Source organism: Canis lupus, chromosome 14 (genome assembly GCF_048164855.1).
Source record: "Canis lupus baileyi chromosome 14, mCanLup2.hap1, whole genome shotgun sequence".
Classification (NCBI taxonomy): domain Eukaryota; kingdom Metazoa; phylum Chordata; class Mammalia; order Carnivora; family Canidae; genus Canis; species Canis lupus.
Genome location: NC_132851.1, coordinates 23617786 through 23637738, shown reverse-complemented (window position 1 = coordinate 23637738; position 19953 = coordinate 23617786). Strand labels below are relative to the sequence as shown.

Sequence of the window (19953 nt, the reverse complement as noted above, 5' to 3'; positions counted from 1 at the left end):
CTATAAGAATAAAATTAAATGAAAACATGTCTGTAAGTACTACCCTAGACAAAAGAACATCTATTCCCAAGAGGTCAATTACCAATAATTATGATAGCCATTCTCTACTGCCCTATCATTTTTGTTTTACCAAAACATAAAGACCACTCAGGGATTACAAGTACTAATGCACCAGAGGCTCTATGTGTTAACCATCTTACCCAGATCACAGGTCCATCTCCAGGTCTTGCCTGTTGTTTCCAGATAGGTATCTACAAAATATAATCAATTTCATAAGCTACAACTTCAGTTAAACCATTACTATCTCCCTTAAAGCAATACATAAATAAAATATAGGGGCGCCTGGGTGGCTCAGACAGTTAAGCATCTGCTTTTGGTTCAGGTAATGATCCCAGGGTCCTGGGATCAAGACCTGAGTCAGGCTCCCTGATCAGTGGAGAATCTGCTTCTCCCTCTTCTTCTGCTCCACCCTGCCCACTCATGTTCTACCATGTTCTCTCTCTCTCAAATAAATAAAATATTTTTAAAAATTCAAAAATAAATAAAATATAAAATATTTCTAAGCAACCAACAATCAATGTGAATGAAGAAATCTAAATCCTTCCAAGCATTCTTAACAATGAAAATGCAAGAATTCATTATCTGATATTCTTTGGAGAGTAGAAAGAGACCTCAACAGGGAATCAGAAGACCTGGCAGATTCTCAAGTCTTAGTTTCCCAGATTGTTATGGGAGCTCCCTGAGTCTCTATCTCCTCCTTTATAAAACAGAAACAGCCATCTGAACCCTGCCTACTTTATCATGGTTCCATTAGCATGACATGATGCTTACAAAAGTGCTTTACGGGCTCCAGGATGGATCATTTGGTAGCGTGTGTGACTCTTGATCTCGGGGTTGTGAGTTCAAGCCCCACATTGGGTGTAGGGATTACTTAAAAATCTAAATCTTTAAAAAAAAATTTAAAAGGTGCTTTACAAAATATTAAGGGCTTTTTTTTAAGGGTTTGCTTTTTTAATAATTCATGTAAGTTTATCATAATTTTATTTAAACTCCAGAGACAAAAACATCTTTACTTCAAACCTGAGAGTACATGGCTGTAGTCTAAGGAATTTAAAAAGCTTTAACTTGTGTAAATACACCATCATCTATTTCTTGACCTACAAATAAGGGACTTAACTTTTCTAACTCAACTGTGCCCTGAAATGAGGGGAAAAAAAAATCTCATTCAAAAATAAACTTTAAAATGTTATTTTATTTTATAAAGCACGTTAGGACAGCACTGACCCCATATATTATATTTAGTTTCTACTATCACCCTAAATCTCTTGTTCTCTTTCTGCAATCAGTCACCAACTTACCATCTTCCTCTCATTAGATATGAAGACAGCGTAACACTCTTCTAAAGGATACTGGTCATGGTTTTTGATGTATTCACAGAGCTTCCAGATATTTTCTTCACTGAAATAAAATAATAGTTTCATCAACATAATTATACAATGACTCTCTGTGTCTTTCAAATTTGAACAGAAGACTGATGAGGATATTAAAAAGTTGGAAGAGATTTTAAACACCACCTCATTCAATAACTAGCTGATGCCTGACCCTCCTCTAAAATATCCCCAACAAAGTGTTACCCAGATTATACTGTGTGCTGAGCTCTCTCCAAACACAGCAGTTGTTACCTGCCCCAGCAGTGTTTGCAAATGGAGGCATTTTATAACTGATAAAATGCTACATCAATACTCCACAGCTTTGGGTCCAGTGACTCGAGACACAGCTGGAATTCCAACTCAGCCACTTAAACAAGGTAAGAAGCTTTGAACATCTTGACCTGAGTATCTACTTTTCTTACCTGTAAAATGAGGATAATCATATTTTAAACACTTGAAAAATCTTAGTTAATATTGGTTCACTGCTCCCCTTAGGAAAGGGGCAAGAATAATGTTTTGGGTAGGAGGGCTTCTGGCTGGAAAGGACTGAGGGCAGTTACATGATATGCCTAGGAATTCTTTTGGAGAGAGACTCTGAGTGGGATTCCCTGCATCCCTCTGGTACAACAGAGGTCCTGACTTTTAGAAAGTTTTCTCATACTGAATTAAAATCCACCTTCCTATATTTCAGCCCCAGATAAATGTCTCTATGACAGGCCTTTAGATATTTAAAACAGTAGTCAGAACCACCTAAGCAATGCCAAGTGCATCAAACCAAGCCACACTGGTGGCCACAGGCACACTCCCACACAGGTAAAAACATTCACTGCTGGCAGTATTCACAGCTCAGCCCCTGGATTATTTTTTTTCAATGAGGCACATAGCACCTTCGTTCAAAACAACCTGCATCAACACTCTGCTCATACTCATGATTCAACTGTCAAAGTCTAATTTCCAAACACCTACACTATGCCACTTGAAAATAAAGTAAGGCATACACGGCACTAAGGACTACCACCATTTTATGACACACGTTCAATGCAGTTTTGACCTTGTCTACCTGCACGACTACATTTAAAGCACCGAAATGAAGTGTATTTTTTTCCTATGATTTTTTTCTATAAGATACCTAAGAAATCTTAACAGAAAAAGTAGTGGCAGAGGTAAAAACAGGAAACTGCTACTACTTCCATAGGCTATGTAGTATGGGGTAAGCAAAAAGGTACAGTTTCAACATGACATATGACGTGTATTAGCTACATTTTAAAAAACCTGGATGTTGGGCAGCCCCGGTAGCTCAGTGGTTTAGCGCTGCCTTCAGCCGAGGGCGTGATCCTGGAGACCCGGGATCGAGTCCCACATTGGGCTCCTGCATGGAGCCTGCTTCTCCCTCTCCCTCTGCCTGTGTGTCTCTCTGTGTGTGTCTCTCATAAATAAATTAAAAAAAAAAAAAAAAAAAACCCTGGATGTTCTAAGACCACATTTTTAGAAGACATGTCTGTCCAGCCTCTAGACATTCTTGAGTTGATCAAAGACATCAAGAACCCATGATATAAAAGCACCATGCTAAGTGGTTGGAGAATGTAATGATAAATTAGAGCTTGCAGACAGTGAGAGAAGACATACAGATCCATAAATAAGCAAGCATCATAGAAGGCCATAAAAGATGCACAGAAGGAAGCGTCATTGATTTTGAGGGGCACAGGAAGATGGAGGGCATATAGGTCAGGGGTTTCTCCTTGTGTTGCCCTTCCCCCAGGCCTAAGGATGGGCACAGGGTTAACACAAAGATTTTAAGAATCTGTGTGTACCCCAAGTACTGTTGGCAGGCTGAATATGTACGTGGCTGGACAAACTTTGTCTATTATCTTTCAAATATGTGTGAATGTTACAAAGAGAAATAAAAATTTAAACTAAGAGTCACTGAATTTGTAGCCCCTTTTTATTATCAATTTTTTTCCCAAGAGTACAATTAATAACATGTAGGAGGATCTCAAGAAACTTGATGTTTAAAAAAAGGGGGCCTGGGGACACCTGGGTGGGTGGCTCATTCGGTTAAGCATCCAACTCTTGATCTCAGCTCAGGCCTTGATCTCAGGGTTATCAGTTCAAGCCCTGCATGGGGCTCACTCTGGGCATGGAGCCTACTTTTAAAAGGTTGAGGGGGGTACTTATACTTGGAAATGCTGGGGTTACTGGTGGAATAGGAAGAAACCCAGATTTGGTATGAATCCTAGCACCTCTTTAAAAAAGGGGGGGGGGATCCCTGGGTGGCTTAGCAGTTTGGCGCCTACCTTTGGCCCAGGGAGCAATCCTGGAGTCCGGGATTGAGCCCCATGTCAGGCTCCTGGCATGGAGCCTGCTTCTCCCTCTGCCTATGTCTCTGCCTCTCTCTCTCTCTCTATGCCTATCATAAATAAATAAATCTTTAAAAAAGGGGGGGGGGGGATTGTGATAATAATGTTCCAACCTACTGGTTGATTACTTTGTTGTAGCAGAAAAACTAACAACGCAGCATTAAGGTCAAGATTCTGCAAGGATTACTGGTGATGGGCTGAGATCAGAGAAGCATGAAGGTAAGGATCCCTGGCACACAGGAGGAGCTCAACCAACATCTGAAGAGTACAAAGAGAATCAGACATGTTCTGCAAACCACCTAGTGCCACACAAATACTGGTTACCACTATTACCACTCAGCTGGGTCTGAACAGATAAATAACATCTGACAGAAGCTAAAAGACACAGAGAGGAGGCACTTATTCCAAGTTATAAAAACCTGCAGGAGCAAACATAATAAGGTACACTATCTGATAGATTAAGACAAGATAGAACAGTGGTTCTTAACTGAGGCAATTTTGCCCCCCAGGGAACATTTGGCACTATCTGGTGACGTTTTTGCTCGTCACAAATTGGGGCAGGGTGCTACAGGCTTCTAGTGAGTGGAGGCCAGGGATGCTGCTACATACCCTACAATGCACAGAACAGCCCTCCACAACATTAGCACGTTCCACATGTCAATAAAGCCATGGGTGAGAAACCCTGGGTTAGGGCATAGAAGGCAGGCTCAAAATAAGATTGCAGAAACACAAGTGACCAGATCTCTGAATATGCTCAGGAGACAGACTTTACTGTTTATGCCTATATTCCTGAAAACGTGATCAATGGACGAGCGTAAGACTCCTCCACTGTACTGTTTACACACCAAGACTCTCTGGAGTAGAACCCTAAGATCTGCACACTTTACAAGCTCCCAAGTGATTCTATGGCTCATTTGAATTTAGAACGACTTTTAGCAGTGTGAAGCCAGTTAAGGTTTAGGACCTGAGGGAATAGGAAACAGATCTGGGCAGAGTCCTATAAGGAAGGGCTGGAACAGGCCCCTGACAGCCGAGGAGGGCTCAGCCCACAGCTGAAGGAACTTAATTAAGGGAGGCCATCTATTGAAGAGATATCCATTCCCGACCATTCTTCCAGCAGACCACTGCACTCTCGCTGTACGAGCCACCTTGTTCCTAGAATACTCCTGCACACTTCGTTCTCAGAGCCTTTGCATCACTGCTCCCCTGCCTGGGATGATTTTCCTCCAATATCCACAAAGCTCCCACCGGTTTTTTTTTCTTCAGATCTCTGCTCAAATACCACTTTACCAACAACGCCTTCCCTAAATATCCATTATAAAAGTGAGTCACCATCCCTTACCTTTATTTTTTCATAGCACTTAACACCAAACATGGTTTTACGTGGTTTTGCCTGCTTTCCCTGAACCAAAATATTAAGAACCATAAGATCTTAACTAGGGAATCTATTTTCTGCTGTCTCCCAAGTGCCCACAATTGTAATATCACACAGTCCACATGCCTAATAAACATCAGATGAACAAGTAAAATAATGAATGGGTGCTAAGGACAAAAACTAATAGGATTTAGGTGAGAGGTAAGGCAGTACTAAAGTACAGTCTTTAAGAATCATGGACTCCTGTACTACAGTTCCAATTTCAGCCCTGCCTCTTGCTACACGTGTGACCTTGGACATGGCTTGTCTGTGGCTCAGTCTTTTCGTTAATAAAATGAGGTAAATGACAGAACCTATCTCGGAGCCATGGATGGAAACACTTGACACTAGCCCTGACATGCAGTCAGAGCGGAACAGATGTAAATTGGTGACATGGTTTGACCGCCAGCTAAAGGAGGAAAAGGTAGTTTTAGATGGGCCTAAGGTTTCTTTTGCAACTGAAAGTTGGGGAAGTCATTAATTACTCAAGTGTACGAGCGAAAAAGACAGAGGTAGGAGTGGTGATTTGGTCACACAGGTGGCCTAGGCCAAGGGGATAGTGTGTGGACTCCAGAGCCAAACCCTGCAGGTAAATCCCCATTTCTTCACTTACTAGACAGGATGGCCTTATGCAAATTAGTTGCACCCTCTGTGCTTCGGTGTTCTCATCTTTAAAACGGGGGTAACAAGAACACCTACCCCGCTCAAATGAATTGGTTTACATAAGCCAATCAAAACAGTGTTTGGGGGGATCCCTGGGTGGCTCAGCGGTTTAGTGCCTGCCTTTGGCCCAGGGCGCGATCCCGAAGTTCCGGGATCAAGCCCCACGTCGGGCTCCCTGCATGGAGCCTGCTTCTCCCTCTGCCTATGTCTCTGCCTCTCTCTCTATGTCTATCATGAATAAATAAATAAATCTTTAAAAAAAAAAAAAAAAAGGGATCCCTGGGTGGCGCAGCGGTTTGGCGCCTGCCTTTGGCCCGGGGCGGATCCTGGAGACCCGGGATTGAGTCCCACGTCGGGGTCCCGGTGCATGGAGCCTGCTTCTCCTTCTGCCTGTGTCTCTGCCTCTCTCTCTCTCTGTGACTATCATAAATAAATAAAATTTTTTAAAAAATTAAAAAAAAAAAAACAACAGTGTTTGGGGGGGCACCTGGGTGGCTCAGTGGTTGTTGCCGGGAGTTCTGGGATCCATCCATCGAGTCCCACATCGGGCCCGCAGGGAGCCTGCCCCCCCCCCCCCCACGAATAAATAAGATCTTAAAAAAAACAAACAAACAAGTGGCATACAGCAAGTGCTATGTAAATATAATGGGCACGATCAGGACAACATGGTGGTTAAGCTCATGGTTTCTGGTACAAGAAGGCCTGAATTGGATTCCTGGCTGCTATTAGCCGATGACCTTGGAAAGTTACTGCAAAATCTCCGCTCTCCCATTCTCTTCCTAAAATTAAAATGACCTTTCACATCAGTGGGGAAACCACAAAGGCTTCAGCAGGATAATCCGCAACGGTTCTCTGCGCTCCACCCTCCGCCTCCAACTCCCCTTTCCTGGCCCCCAGGCACTGAGATCTGCCGACAAAAGTCCAAGCGAAAGGCTTCGGGCATTAGTAATGCACCACCGAGCCCACCCCCTGGGAATCCGCCCCCGCCCCGTGCCTGCGCTCCTCTCAAGGGCCGAGGGCTGCCATTCCCGCTCCCTCAGCCCCCACGCGGGAACCTCGCCGGACGAGACCCAGAGCGCCCCCAGGGAGGGGCCGGGAAGAGGCGGGGCCCGGCCGCGACGCCGAGACCGCGGGAGCCGGGATGCCGGGGGCTGCGCCCGCGCCCCCTCACCAGTAGCAGCTGTTGTAGACGCAGGCGTCCCGCGGGGGGCTGGCCGGCTGGTAGCGGGCGGCGGCGGCGGCGGGGACATCCCCCTCCATGGCGGGCTGGCTGGGGCCCGGGCACGGCCTGAGGCGAAGCGACTGCACCAGCCCCGCGGGCAGGCTTCGGGGGAGGAGCCGGCGTTCGGCGCGCGGCGCGGGCCTCCCGGGCGGAGCCTGAGGCGGGGGTGCAGTTCCCTCCCGGGCGGTGGAGCCAGGGACCCGGCGGGCGGAGCCTGGGTGGAGCGAGCGACGCAGCTTCCGGGCGCGCGCCGCCAGGGAGGGCGGTGCCAGTTCCGGGTGGACGGAGCCGGGGGCCGCGCGGGCTCCGGCGGTTCCGGTGGGCGGGGCCTGGAGGGAAGCGCCGAGCGGGTTCCGGGAGCGTGGAGGCCGGGCCAAGTGGGCGGATCCAGGGCGGCGAACGACGTGGGTCTCCAGTGGGCGGGGCCTGGGGCGAGGAGGATGACGTAATTCCTGGGGGCGGGGCCTGGGGCGGAGCTGGGCGGCTGGGGCGGGGCCGGGCGTGCCCCGCGAGACTGAGGTCAGCGTGGAGAGGGCAGAGGTCACCCGCAGGTCGCTCGGAGGAGTGGGGGCAGAGCGTGGGGTTGGTCAACCGCCCAACCCTAAATGGCGCTTCGGGGATCTCCCGGAGGCGTCGGAGGCCCTCTTCCAGCCCGGGTCTGGGGTTGCCAACAGCCGTGGAGGAACCAGAAGAGACGCCAAATGAGAGAACCTTGTATGTAAAAAACGGAGCTTTAGCAGTTTTTTCCTAGAGGCCGCGGGAGCGCAGGGGCAGGGGGGACCGAATTCCAAATACGTCCGGGGCCAGCCACCCCGAAGCTCACCGCGCTGTGACAAGTTTTTATTAGAATTGTGTACGTTGACCCAGAAAAATATAGTGATTCTTGGTAAAGTTTTTAAAAGTTTAAAAGGAGTCCTCATGGCATTCATTTCGTGTTAATCATATTTTTATTTGCCAGCAGCCTGGAAGGAAAGACCCCAAATTATTAAAACGGTATTTATCTTTGATGAATGAATGATATGAAGGACTCTCACTTTATACTTAATAGCCTTCTGAATTGTCTTAGACTAGTAATGAGCATGCATAACTCATCAGGGTACTTCCCATGATAAAAACTTAAATTCTTAGTCTGTTCATAGGCTATCTGCAGTCAGGCTTTCCCAATGTCAGGAGTTCGAAAGCCCATATGTAAATCCTAAACACTTTGAGCATATGTCGTTGTGTCAGTTATCAAGGCATTGCCTCTCAGCTCTGAACACACTTCGACATAGGCTCTGTGATAAATAGCAATTACTTTGAGCATTTCTCCTTCAAAGCGGGCACCAAGTTAAGCCTTCTGAGTAAAGTATGCTGGAGGAAGAAGCTCCTTGCAGTTTCTAGAGCAGTACAAGAGTTGGGAGTGTGATCCTGAGTACATCCTGTGGGGTCTGCCCCAGCCACAGGTTCAAACCCAGTTCCTCTGTGACCTTACAGCCCAAATTTGGCAATAACCTTCCTACAGCCCTCTTAACCCAGAAACCAGAGTCCTGTGAAGCCTGCAGGCAGCCACTTGCCCATACTTCTTTGGCAAACCCTTCAATGGCCTGTGCACAGTTGCCTGTGGCCAACAGGGTCACACGCTGAGCAGTCATTCCCTCACCAAGCCTCCCCCTCCTCCATCAACCCCACCATTCCTTCTTAGACATTCTGAGAGCTTTCTACTCTAGCTGGCTAGACCCCTAAGGCATCCCCCTGACACTGATTGATGATTGCTCCCTTTGCTGACTTCTCTGTCTTGCTTAAGGGAAGGTGGATGTCAAGCATTAACTGTGATAAAAGGGTAGCCAGAAGACATAAGGACACTATATGGTACCTAGGGCTGAGGACCAGTACTCAAGGACAAATTTGAAAGGAGAATGCACCTGGTTGGAGAAGGCATGGGTTGCTACCAGATTGCAGAGAAGGTTTACCCAGTCTGGAGGTGGTCTGAAGTCGCTGGGCAAACAACAGAGAAGGGGGGAGAGGAGAGCCAGCAGTCTCTGCCATAATGCACTCTCTTTATGATTCAGACTTTGTCATAAGTAGGAATTTTTTAACTAAAAAAAAAAAAAATAGATCGTGTTTTTTACATTCATGTGATTTAAGGGATATGGTTTCAGAGGAATAAGGTTCTAATGCTTAGAAACAGATTCTGACCTATAAACTCCAAAGATCTGTTTGAGGAAAAAATAAGAGTGCACTCAAAGAGCCCAAAACCCAATGAAATCAGGATGTTAAAGGGCTGGGGTTGACAGGACACAGAACAAAGGAAAGTATAAAAGAGAGCCACATATGTGAAAGGGGAGATCAAGAAGTAGGCAGCACATAATACACTGAGGTTTAACCACAAAGGTTTTTTTTTTTTTTTTAATTGGAGGAGAAGGTATTTTTAATGCCCAATATTAAGAGCTAGAAGAAAAAAGAAAGAGATAATCCCTTACTTGAGACCATATGATATGTGGTAAGGGACCATACAAATGAAAGGAAACAAATACCCAATGTCTATTTTGATGTCTTTTTTCTATCAAAGAAAATGATCCTCAGGCTGTAAAGAATAAGGGAAATAGCAGTTGAGAGGAAATGAAACCCAAGATAGGTGCAGTGGTAAGAAGCACCAACTTGCCTTAAATGGATTAAAAATCATCAGACCCAGATAAGTTATATCCCAGCATATTCGAAGTGTTGTAGATTATGACCCCAAAGCCTTTATTATGGATGTGGAGAAAATATGTTGGAGATGACATAAAACTAAATATGAATACTTGCTGGCTTAAGTTCCATAAAAAGGAAAGATACATATTCCAGACATTATGCTTTGTGAACTTGATGCCTATTCCCAGGATGATTCGTGGCCATGAAGAAAGGTGATTATTTAGGGGCCTTTAGTGGTTTACCAAGCCCATTTCATGCCAAATGGACCTCATTTCATGTTGTTGGAAGAATTAATTGATCATTAGAATAGAATTATAGCACACACACTATAATTTGATTCCAACAAAGCAGCTGGCCCAGGATTAGTCATGACTCATTCAGTTAGAAGTCAAGGCAGAAAGGCTGTTTATTAGCTGATTTAATGGGAAGGATGCTGAAGTGGCTCTCAGAGTCAAAAGATGATCTGCAGAAACCGAGTCCCAAGGGACCAGCAGCAGAACCCACTTCCCCAAGCCTTCCTTCTCCCTAGTTCTCAGCCTGCTTCTCAGAGCTTGGCTTCATCCCGAGGTGACTTCACTTCCTGCTGTGGGGAGGATGGCTGCTGGCAGCCCCATATTCATATTTTCCAGGCTTGGCAGCCCCAGTGGAAAGAGAAACCTCCCTTTTCCTCATAGCAATCACACAGAGCAACTTGTACCTTTATTTTTTATGTTTCTGTACTTCTTGACATTTTTACATGTACAGTTGACCCTTGAACTACACAGGTTTGAACTGTGTGGGTCCACCTACACACATTTTTTACAGTACCGTAAATGTATTTTCTCTGTGGTTTTCTTAATAACATTTTCTTTTCTCTGGCTTACTTTATTGTAAGAATATGGTATATAATACATATAACATACAAAATAAATGTTCATTAACTGTTTCTGTTATCAGTAAGGCATCCAGTCCATAGTAGATTATTAGTAGTTATATTTTGCAGAAGTCAAGTTATATGCAGATTTTTGACAGCACAGGTGTTAGTGCCCTTAGGCTCCATGTTATTCAAGGGTCAACTGTATTACTTTCTAAGAACAAAAAATTTTTTTAATAAAAAAATCCAATCAACAAAAAAAAATCAAATTTATCAACATTAATATAAAGAGCTGCATAAAAAAAAAAAGCTGGACAGACTATGGTTCATGTAACTTTCCCCCTACTTTTGTATATTTAGTTTTCAGATCCTACTATTATAAATAAAGCTGCAATTAACATTTTTGTATGTAAACCTCGGTCCATGCCTCTGATTATTATGTTAGGGTAGAGTCCTAGAAGTGGAATTTCTAGGCCAATGGTTTTAAATATTTTCCTGGTCTCTTGATACATGTGTCTATATTGCTTTGAAGAAATGGGCCTATACTTCAATATTACATTATTATTATTAAAAAAAAAACATGGATGCCTGGATATCTCAGCGGTTGAGCATCGGCCTTCAGCTCAGAGCGTGATCCTGGAGTCCCAGGATCAAGTCCCATGTCAGGCTCCCTGAGGGGAGCCTGCTTCTCTCTCTGCCTGTGTCTCTGCTTCTCTTTCTGTGTGTCTCTCATGAATAAATAAATAAAATCTTAAAAAACAGACAAAAAATAGGCCCCCAAAACCCCTAGCATTCCCATTATTATTTTAATTTCTATTTATATTAGTATTACTTTCCTGTGTTAAAAGGATAACTTCTTTCTTTAAAGACTTATGTATTTATATGAGAGAGAGAGCACGTATGGGCAGGGGGGAAGGACAGAGGGAGAAGGGAGAAATCCTCAAGCAGACTCCCTGCTGAGCATGGAACCTGACGTGGGGCTCAATCCCAGGAACCCTGAGATCATGAGCTGAGTTGAAACCAAGAGCCAGACATTCAACCAACTGAGCCACCCAGGTGCCCTTAAAGGGATAATTTCAATATAAAGTGCTAAGATAGCAATATACAATGGGAGCTAATGGGGGGCACCTCACCACTAGAGGTGAGGAATTAGGCTGGATTGGAATGTAATACTGCTCCTACATAGAATGGGGTAGGAAGAAGGCAATAGTCTAGGGCCCCCTGTGTGGGCCAGCCTATGTCTGTGGTGTTAGAGCTGTGTACCATACCTTACATGGAAAAACTGAGAAATTGAAGTATATTCAGGGGAGGCTGATAAAGAGAGAAAGTCTGAAAAACATGTCACAAAATTATGGTATCTCTTCCCAGCTTACTTCCAGTGCCCACATAGCCTCTCTCCCAACCCTCCGTCCCCCAGGTCTGGAAGGGGTGTCGGTCTCACATGGCCTCCATTCTTTTTGTCAGTGTCCATTCTGGGAAACCATTGGTAATATCTTCCCTCGGACCTGAAACCTCTATGCAAGGCAGAATTCTTGGTTACAAACGACTGAAACCACCTCTGGCTAAGCAAAACAGGAAATCAAATTTACTGGAAGGATAGGAAGGAGGGAGATTAGGCAGGGCTTGGAAGAGAAAAAGTCCAGCCAGGTCACACTGATCTAATTCACCATAATTCCAAGAACCAGCTGGCTAGAATGCCACCATTAATGCCACCGCCTCTGTACCGTCTGTGCTGCCTCCATGAATAATCACTGCCCCTACATCTTTGGGTCACTCGTTCAACAGGCAGTGAACATTTGAGGTGGAAACAATCCACTGCCTGAGCGGAGGTCATATGCCTGAGTCCTGGTTTCCGGGTTAACAGGGAAATAAAGTCTCTGTCCCTGTACAATATCCATCAAAGGAGGTGGGACCCTGCCTAATCCAAATCCACTCAGAGAAAAATCTCTCAAATAGGAAGGGTGTCTGTTTAAATTCCCAGTAGTTTAAAAATGGCAACTATGATTCCCTCCCACTTTTTGTGGTTAATGCTTTTTTTATTTCCTTTTGACAAATCAGTGAGATGAGCTATTGTATTTATACAAGGTCACGTTTACAACATTCCTGAAAGAAATACCTGTCCAAGTTGATGTTTATTTCTAACCTTGTCACCAAAGAACAGAAAGGGACCCACCTATAACCTCATTTCAGATGAGGTAATGGCATTATGGTTGGCTCTTACCTCAGTCTTCTGTCACATGTGAAGTAAAGACAATCCTCTGTGAGCCATCTGGGGCCATGGGGAACAACCTCAGTTTCCACTGTCCTTTTTTTTTCGTAACAAATAATTCCTACATGCAATAGCTAAAACTAGAAGGGAAGAAATACCTGCCAAAGACCAATTCCACACCAACTCGTAAGTTTCCTGAGACTGCTGTAACAAATTACTACAAACTAGGTGGTTTTAAAAATAAAAAAGAAAGAAAACCCAGAAACTTGTTCTCAGGAGGCCAGAAGTCTGAAATCAAGGTGTCAGCAGGGTTGGTTCCTTCCGGAGGCTCTGAGGCAGAGTCTGTTCTGTATCTGTTGCCTCACTTCTGGTGGTTGCCAGCAATCCTTGGCATTCATTCCCTTAGAGATGCATCATTGCAATTTCTGCTTCCATCTTCACATTCCCTTTTTCTCCTTATGTTTTAATGTGTCAAAACACCCTCCCTCCTTTCTCGCCTATGGACACCAGGCATTGTGTTTAGGGTCTACCACAAATCCAAGATGGTCTCATTTCGAAGTCCTTAATTACACCTGCAAAGACCCTATTTCCAAATAAGGTCACATTCACAGGTGTCAGAGCTTACGACTTGGACACAAGTCCTTTGGGATACACAGTTCAACCCACTATACCAACTAAAGCCTGAAGCAAGTGTGGTTATTCTTAATATTGTTGTAAAGAGAATAAAGGAACAGAGAAAGCCATTTGGCTGCCTCTGTCTCTTGGTGTTCTGAAATTTCTGTCTTTATTTTTTATTTATTTTTACGATTTTATTTATTTATTCATAAGGGAGAGAGAGAGGGGGGCAGAGACACAGCAGAGGGAGAAGCAGGCCCCATGCAGGGAGCCCGACATGGGACTAGATCCCGGGTCTCCAGGATCAGGCCCTGGGTCAAAGGTGGCGCTAAACCGCTGAGCCACCCGGGCTGCCCTCTATGTCTTTATTTTAAAAGAACTAAAGTGACTCCTAAAACTTCTGTGGAGGTCAATCTGATAATATCTAACAAAATCACAAATGCCTATCATATGCCTTTTGGGTAGAAGTTTTTAAAATAATATTTTTAGGGCAGCCCAGGCTGCCCTAAAATAACTTGTGAAGTATAATATGCATAAGGAAAAGTGCACAGAAGGGTAGACTATGCTACCCTAAATATTGTTATTTCCTCTTCCATTTGTATTAGGTAAACAATCACTTTAAAGCTTTTTTCTCTTGTAAACATGACACAGTTCATGCAAAAAAAAAATCAGAAAAATTGAAAGTACAAAGAAACTACACAATAGTATTACCATTCAGAAATTAACTATGAACATTTTGTTATGGTTTATTTTGTTTTTTTTTTCCATGAACATTTTGTTACGGTTTATTTTGTTTTTTTTTTTTCCAATGTGAGTATACACATATACTTTTTTAAAACAAAGATGGGAACCATCTCTGTAGTTTCCTAACAAGTTACAATGCATTGTGCCCAACCTTTTATCTAATTAAATTAACACAGATCCACATCATAATTTGTAATGACTGTCTAGCATCCTTCTTTTTTTTAAAGATTTTATTTTTTAGGTAATCTCTACACCCAACATGGGGCTTTAACTGAGATCAAGAGTTGCATGCTCCATCCACTGAGCCAGCCAGGCGCCCTTCTCAAGTGAAGCCTCACTGAAGACATTCAAGTTGTCTTCAGTTTTTTGATATTACAAATAACACTGTGGTAAATATCCTGCTGCATACATGCTTGAAAACTTTTTAAAAGGCCAAATTTTAAGTACAGAACATACATAACTTGCATATCTTACATGTGCATCAAAAGGAATTCCTCAAATTCCTTCCAAACTTGCTATAGCCATAACGTTCTTCATCCCAGTTAAGTGCAGCATCCTGTTTCCATTAGCTCAAGCAAAAAATAAAAATTACAATAAAATAAAATGAATTAGAGTCATCCTTGTTGCTTCTCTTTCTCTCACACCTAAATCCAATTAATCAGCAAATTCCCTTGGCTCTTTCTTCCTGATACATCCAGAATTCAACCATTTAGTTCCTCCACTGCGGTAACACTGGCCTGTGTCACCATCATCTCTTGCCTGAACAGCAATGGTCTCCTAACTAGGGTTGCCAAATTTAGCAAATAAAAATGTAAGACACCTAGTTGAAATTCAGATAAACCTTTTTTTTTTTTTTAGTATTTATAAACCTAAATATTGCATTCTCCATGCAGCAGCCAGGGAAATTCTTTGAAGAACTCAAAAAGTAACTCCTCTATTCAAATTCCTATGATGTCCTTTCACCTCAGTTGTAATAAAAAGTAGTCAGAATGGCTGAAATTCACAAGTTAGGAGATAACAGATGTTGGCAAGTAGAAAGGGGAACCTTTTTACAGTGCTGGTGGGAATGCAAGCTGGTGTAGCCACTCTGGAAAACAGTATGGAGGTTCCTCAAAGTTAAAGATAGAACTACCCAATGACCCAGCAATTGCACTACTAGGTATTTATTTACCCAAAGGATACAAACATAGTGATTCGAAGGGCTACCCCAATGTTTCTAGCACCAATGTCAGCAATAGCCAAAATACGGGAAAAGCCCAGATGTCACTGACACACGAGCGGTTAAAAAAGATGTAATATATGTACAGAATGAAACATTACTCAGCCATCAAAAAGAATGAAATCTTAGTATTTGCAACGACCTGGATGGAACTAGAGGGGATTATGCTATGCGAAATAAAATCAGAGAAAGATAATTATATGATTTCACTCATATGTGAGATTAAAGAAACAAAACAAGATCATAGGGGAAGGGAAGGAAAATAAGATGAAAGAGGAAGAGGTAAACCAGAAGAGCCTCTTAACTATAGGAAACTGAGGGTTGCTGGAGGGGAGGGGGCGCGGGGGGGAATGGAGTAACTGGGTGATGGGCATTAAGGAGGGAGGGCACATGATGTGATGAGCATTGGGTGTTATATGCAACTAATGAATCCCTAAACTCTACCTCTGAAACTAATAATACTATATGTTAATTGAATTCAAAAAAATTTTTTTAAATCAGAAAACTTTAAAGCTGAGGCACACAGCCCTGCAGGAACTACTCCTAGTGGCTCTGCTTAACCTGCCTGTCCTCCGCATTTTCGTTTGAATCCCGCGTGGCGGGAAGCGGCCGGCAGGTGTTGGGCGGGGCTGGGAGGAGCCGCCGTGCGCCCGCCAGCCAATCAGAGCAGGCAGGAGCCTCCCTCCCCCCCCCCCCCCCCCCGGCAGCCACGCGCCAAAATTCCAAACGGGACTTCGCCCCGGTCCCCGCCGTCTCCCTCCGCCGAGTTCAGCGAGCCGGCACTATGTGAGAAGAAGAAGTCAGCCTTCTCCCCTGGCTGTCGGCTCAGGTCCTGGCCCCCGGCGGTGCAGGTCCTCCCCCACTTCAAGCCGAAGCCCCTCGCCCGGCAGAAGGGCAGAAAGTTTCGAGCCCGCAGAGGCAGGGCCGCGGCGTGGGCGGGCCGGGCGGCGGAAGGATTCCGGGTGCGCGCGCTGCGGCCGCTGGCGCGGAGCTTGTGGCGCCAGAATTCGGAGCGCGGAAGAGCCCGAGCGGCTGGCGGCCGGCCGCGGACTCGTCTCCCCCGCGGACGCCGGGCGACGAGACCGAGAAGATAAGATGGTGGTCCTCCGGAGCAGCTTGGAGCTGCACGGCCCCTTGGTCTCCTCGGCCACCGACCCCCTGGACCTGTCCAACGAGTTCCTCAGCCTGGAGCAGATCGGCCGGAGGCGGCTCCGCTCGGCCCGCGCCGCCGAGCAGGCCGCCGTCACCGTGGCCGCTTCGGGCGTGAGTACCGCCTGGGGCCTGGGGCCTGCGGGCCTGCGGGCGGCGGGCGGCGGTTTGGCCGGGTGGGGCCCGGGGGTGGGCGGCGCGGTCCGGGTGACAGTTGGCGGCGGAGGGGGGAGGGGGAAGGGGGAGGTTGGGAAGAGTGTTGTCGAGGACAAGTAAAATGGAAGGCTTCCTAAGATCCGCGCCCCGGGGGTGTGGGTCGGGGTGGGCGGTCGGGCGGTCGGAGGGGGCACAGCAGTTCCTTTACTACCGCGTTTCATGCGAGGGGGAGACCGAAGCCCTCAGGAACCTTGGTGCGGGGCTGCCCCACCCCCACCTCCCACACCTTGACCTCTCGTCAGGCTCGCATCTGGCGGGGGGTGGGGGGCGCCGCACGCGCTCGCTGACTCCCCGCTGGATGCACGGTGGGCCACGGGAATAGAAAGATTGTGATTCACGTTTCCTGACCTTCATCTGCGATCCAGAGAGGTTCGGTAATAAGAGCGCCGTGAATAACAGCAGGTTGCATAATGTGGGGGGGAGATGGGGAGACCAACATTTCATGTACACCTTCATTTAGCCTCGGTAACAGCCCCGGAGAGTGGCTAGTTATGGTATCTATGTTACAGACGGGGAAAAAATGGACTCAAGAAGGTAGCCAGTGAGTGGTAGATAGATCTAAAATTGGAACTTGGATCCTCTGCCTCCAAAACCTTTCCCTTTCTATTATATCATGCTGCAGTTATAAACAGTGTCTATAGGGGAAGTTTCCAAGGGGGTGGAGCAGTAAAGTCTTGAAAAGAATTCCTTCTCTCTGAAGGTCTGAAGTGCAGATTGGATTTTTGAATGTAGGTTTAAAGCCAGGGGGAAGAGACCCTCCAGTTCCTACCGGAGCTGCTGAGAGAGGCGCAGGTGGAGGAGACAGGGTTAACAAAAGGTTAGGGAAGTGGAGGGAGCAACACTAGAAAAGTTAAGGCAGCAGGAAGTAGTCTAGTAGTCTAGTTCTCTTGGAGGGAGGGTAGGCATGGGGCTGAGAAAAAGAGGACCGGAGAGAGGGTTAGGAAGTAGGAAGTCAGAATGAGAGGCCAAGAGGGAGAGACTGAACAAACATAGTTATGGGAGGGATCACCACATGAAATTGGTTGTCAGTATCTTTTGTAGGCACCCTGTATTAGCTCCTTCTCTCCTGAAGGGAGTGAAAAAGTCTGTTTAATCTCTGAAATTGTGATTCTGAATTGAGAAAAAAAAAATGTTTTTCCTGAACTTTCAGGATAGGCTTCTCAATCACCTATTGAGATTGAGATCTGAGGAGGCCAGACATGTCTGCACTGAACTGGAGTCCCTTATTAACCCATGTTCAGAAAATCTAATTATCTCAATAAATATTTATTGAGTAATTATCCTCTGGACAGTGCTAATTCCTATGATTGTAATGATATATTGAACATTGATTAAGTAACATAGGTGCTTAAAACAATTACTAGTTTTGAATCTCAGCTTACCAATAATCTACATTTGTTAAAAGAGGTGATACCACATGGGTAGTGAAGATTAAATGTGATCATACATGGAAAGACATTACCCAAACAGATTGGCCTATAGTTAGGACTCAGGCATTGTCAGCAATTAAGACCAGGGTCAATGTTATGCCCACTCCCATCTTTCCAGTTCTTCAGGCCAAAAACCTAAGAATCATCCTGACTCCTCTCTCATTTCATAGTCACAAATTCTTTTGGGTCTACTTTCAGTGTATTTGGAATCTGATCTCTTCTCAGGTCCTCCATTGTTGCCATGCTGGCCCAAGTCATTATCTATCTCTTCCCTAGATTGTTAAAACGGATTCTTCACTAGCTGCCTGGTTTTCCACCCATGTGTGTAATGGTCCCTTTCCACAACCATCAGTTCTCAGGCATAGCTTACAAGAGTGATCTTTGTAAAAGAAACAGTTGATCTCTCTGCTCAAAAATTTCTAAGTGTAAAAACTGAAAAGTTTAGGAGTAGCCCTATGCCCTTTTCTCTTTATAATGACATCCTCTTCCGTTTTCCCTTTTGGAAAATCTGGTCCTTTCCACCCCTTTGGTGTAGCTGCTCCTTGAATACCAGGGCCTTTGTACTTGTTTTCCCCTCTGATGGGAATACTCTTCCTCTAAATATCTGTGTGACACATTCCTAAGTTACTTTTTACATTTTTAATTAAAAAAAAAAATCAGAACTCACAATACTTACCATTTTCCAAGAATTTCACAACTCTTAACTCAATCCTCCTAACCTTATGAGGTAGATATGATAATCTTTGTTTTGCAGGTGAGAGAACTGAGACACAGAGACTTAAATAACTTTATAATAAGCAGTAGAGCTCCAGGTTCAACCTAGGAGAACTTAGGAATTTGTCCGTTTCAAGTCTGCTAAAACTTCACCTTTTCAGTGATGCTTACCCTAAACCCCTTATTTAAAATTACCACTCTCATTGACATGCCTCTTTACTGTGCTTTGTTTCCTTATCACCTCCTCACGTGTTCTATTAATTTCCTACTTTTTAAAGTATTTTACCCTCTTCCTAAGTCAGAATGTAACTCTATACAGTTCTGGATTTTGACTTTTTGTTCAGTATTGTATCCCTAGGACCTAGAATAGAACCTATGTGTAACAGATACATAATAAATACTCATTGTTAATTATCCTTTCTTTAAAGGAACTTTAGAAGAAGAGACCTAACACATCAGTATAACAGAGGCTGTTTGCCATTCTTGCCGTATCAGTAGTATGTGGTGGCTGAGCAATTAGCACTCAGATAGATATTGTAGGGTGAAAGGGGTTTTTTTTTCCCCAGGCTAGGATTTCCAGTAGGGATTATACCTTTGAGACATAGTACTTCTGTCTTCTATAAATTCTCCATAGACCAAATTATAATCAGAGGGTTACTTATCATGGGATTGGATCAAAAGAAATGGATAGTCCTGAGGAGTAATGTATTCATGCTGTCAAAGCCCACCAATGCCAAAAATGAAACATACCTTTGTGATTGGAATATTTTCTAATTGAAGTCTTACATTCAGTACATTTGATTTAATTACAGTTTTTTTGTTTGTTTGTTTGTTTGTTTTTTTACATCAGTCAAGCATTTCAGAAACTTAACACTTGGTCACCCTGATTGTATTTAGATATTCTTATCTCCTCAGGTTCATATTTTTTGACAGATCATTTCTTTTTTTTTTTTTTTTTTTTTTGACAGATCATTTCTTAGGGTAAGTTTTAAAGATGGTTAAATTTATTCATATTTGTTAACTTGGAATTTTCCTTCATCTCAGAAGC

The 19953-nt window shown here is 44.4% G+C and overlaps 2 protein-coding genes across 10 annotated transcripts in view; one reads left to right on the top strand and one right to left on the bottom strand.

The window, feature by feature from the left end:
- Positions 1-19953, bottom strand: part of NTAQ1 (N-terminal glutamine amidase 1) — a 226724-nt gene that overhangs the window by 181280 nt on the left and 25491 nt on the right. For 2 of the 8 annotated variants that reach the window (XM_072774390.1, XM_072774392.1), the window contains exons 1-3: positions 7036-7275; positions 1359-1458; positions 201-251 (exon numbers count right to left, since the gene is read on the bottom strand). In XM_072774390.1, the coding sequence (XP_072630491.1) occupies positions 201-251; positions 1359-1458; positions 7036-7124 (240 nt within the window). In that variant the 5' untranslated portion in view covers positions 7125-7275. Of the gene's footprint in view, positions 1-200; positions 252-1358; positions 1459-7035; positions 7276-19953 lie in introns of those variants that run through there. The other 6 variants (XM_072774391.1, XM_072774389.1, XM_072774388.1 and 3 more) reach the window with 5 other exon arrangements.
- ATAD2 (ATPase family AAA domain containing 2) overlaps positions 7569-19953 on the top strand; it is a 74875-nt gene continuing 62490 nt past the window's right edge. Inside the window, exon 1 of one of the 2 annotated variants that reach the window (XM_072774381.1) lies at positions 7569-7800. Coding sequence is in view for 1 of the 2 variants with exons in the window: in XM_072774380.1 (XP_072630481.1) it covers positions 16492-16659 (168 nt within the window). In the remaining variant the exon portion in view is untranslated. Of the gene's footprint in view, positions 7801-16145; positions 16660-19953 lie in introns of those variants that run through there. The other variant, XM_072774380.1, reaches the window with a different exon arrangement.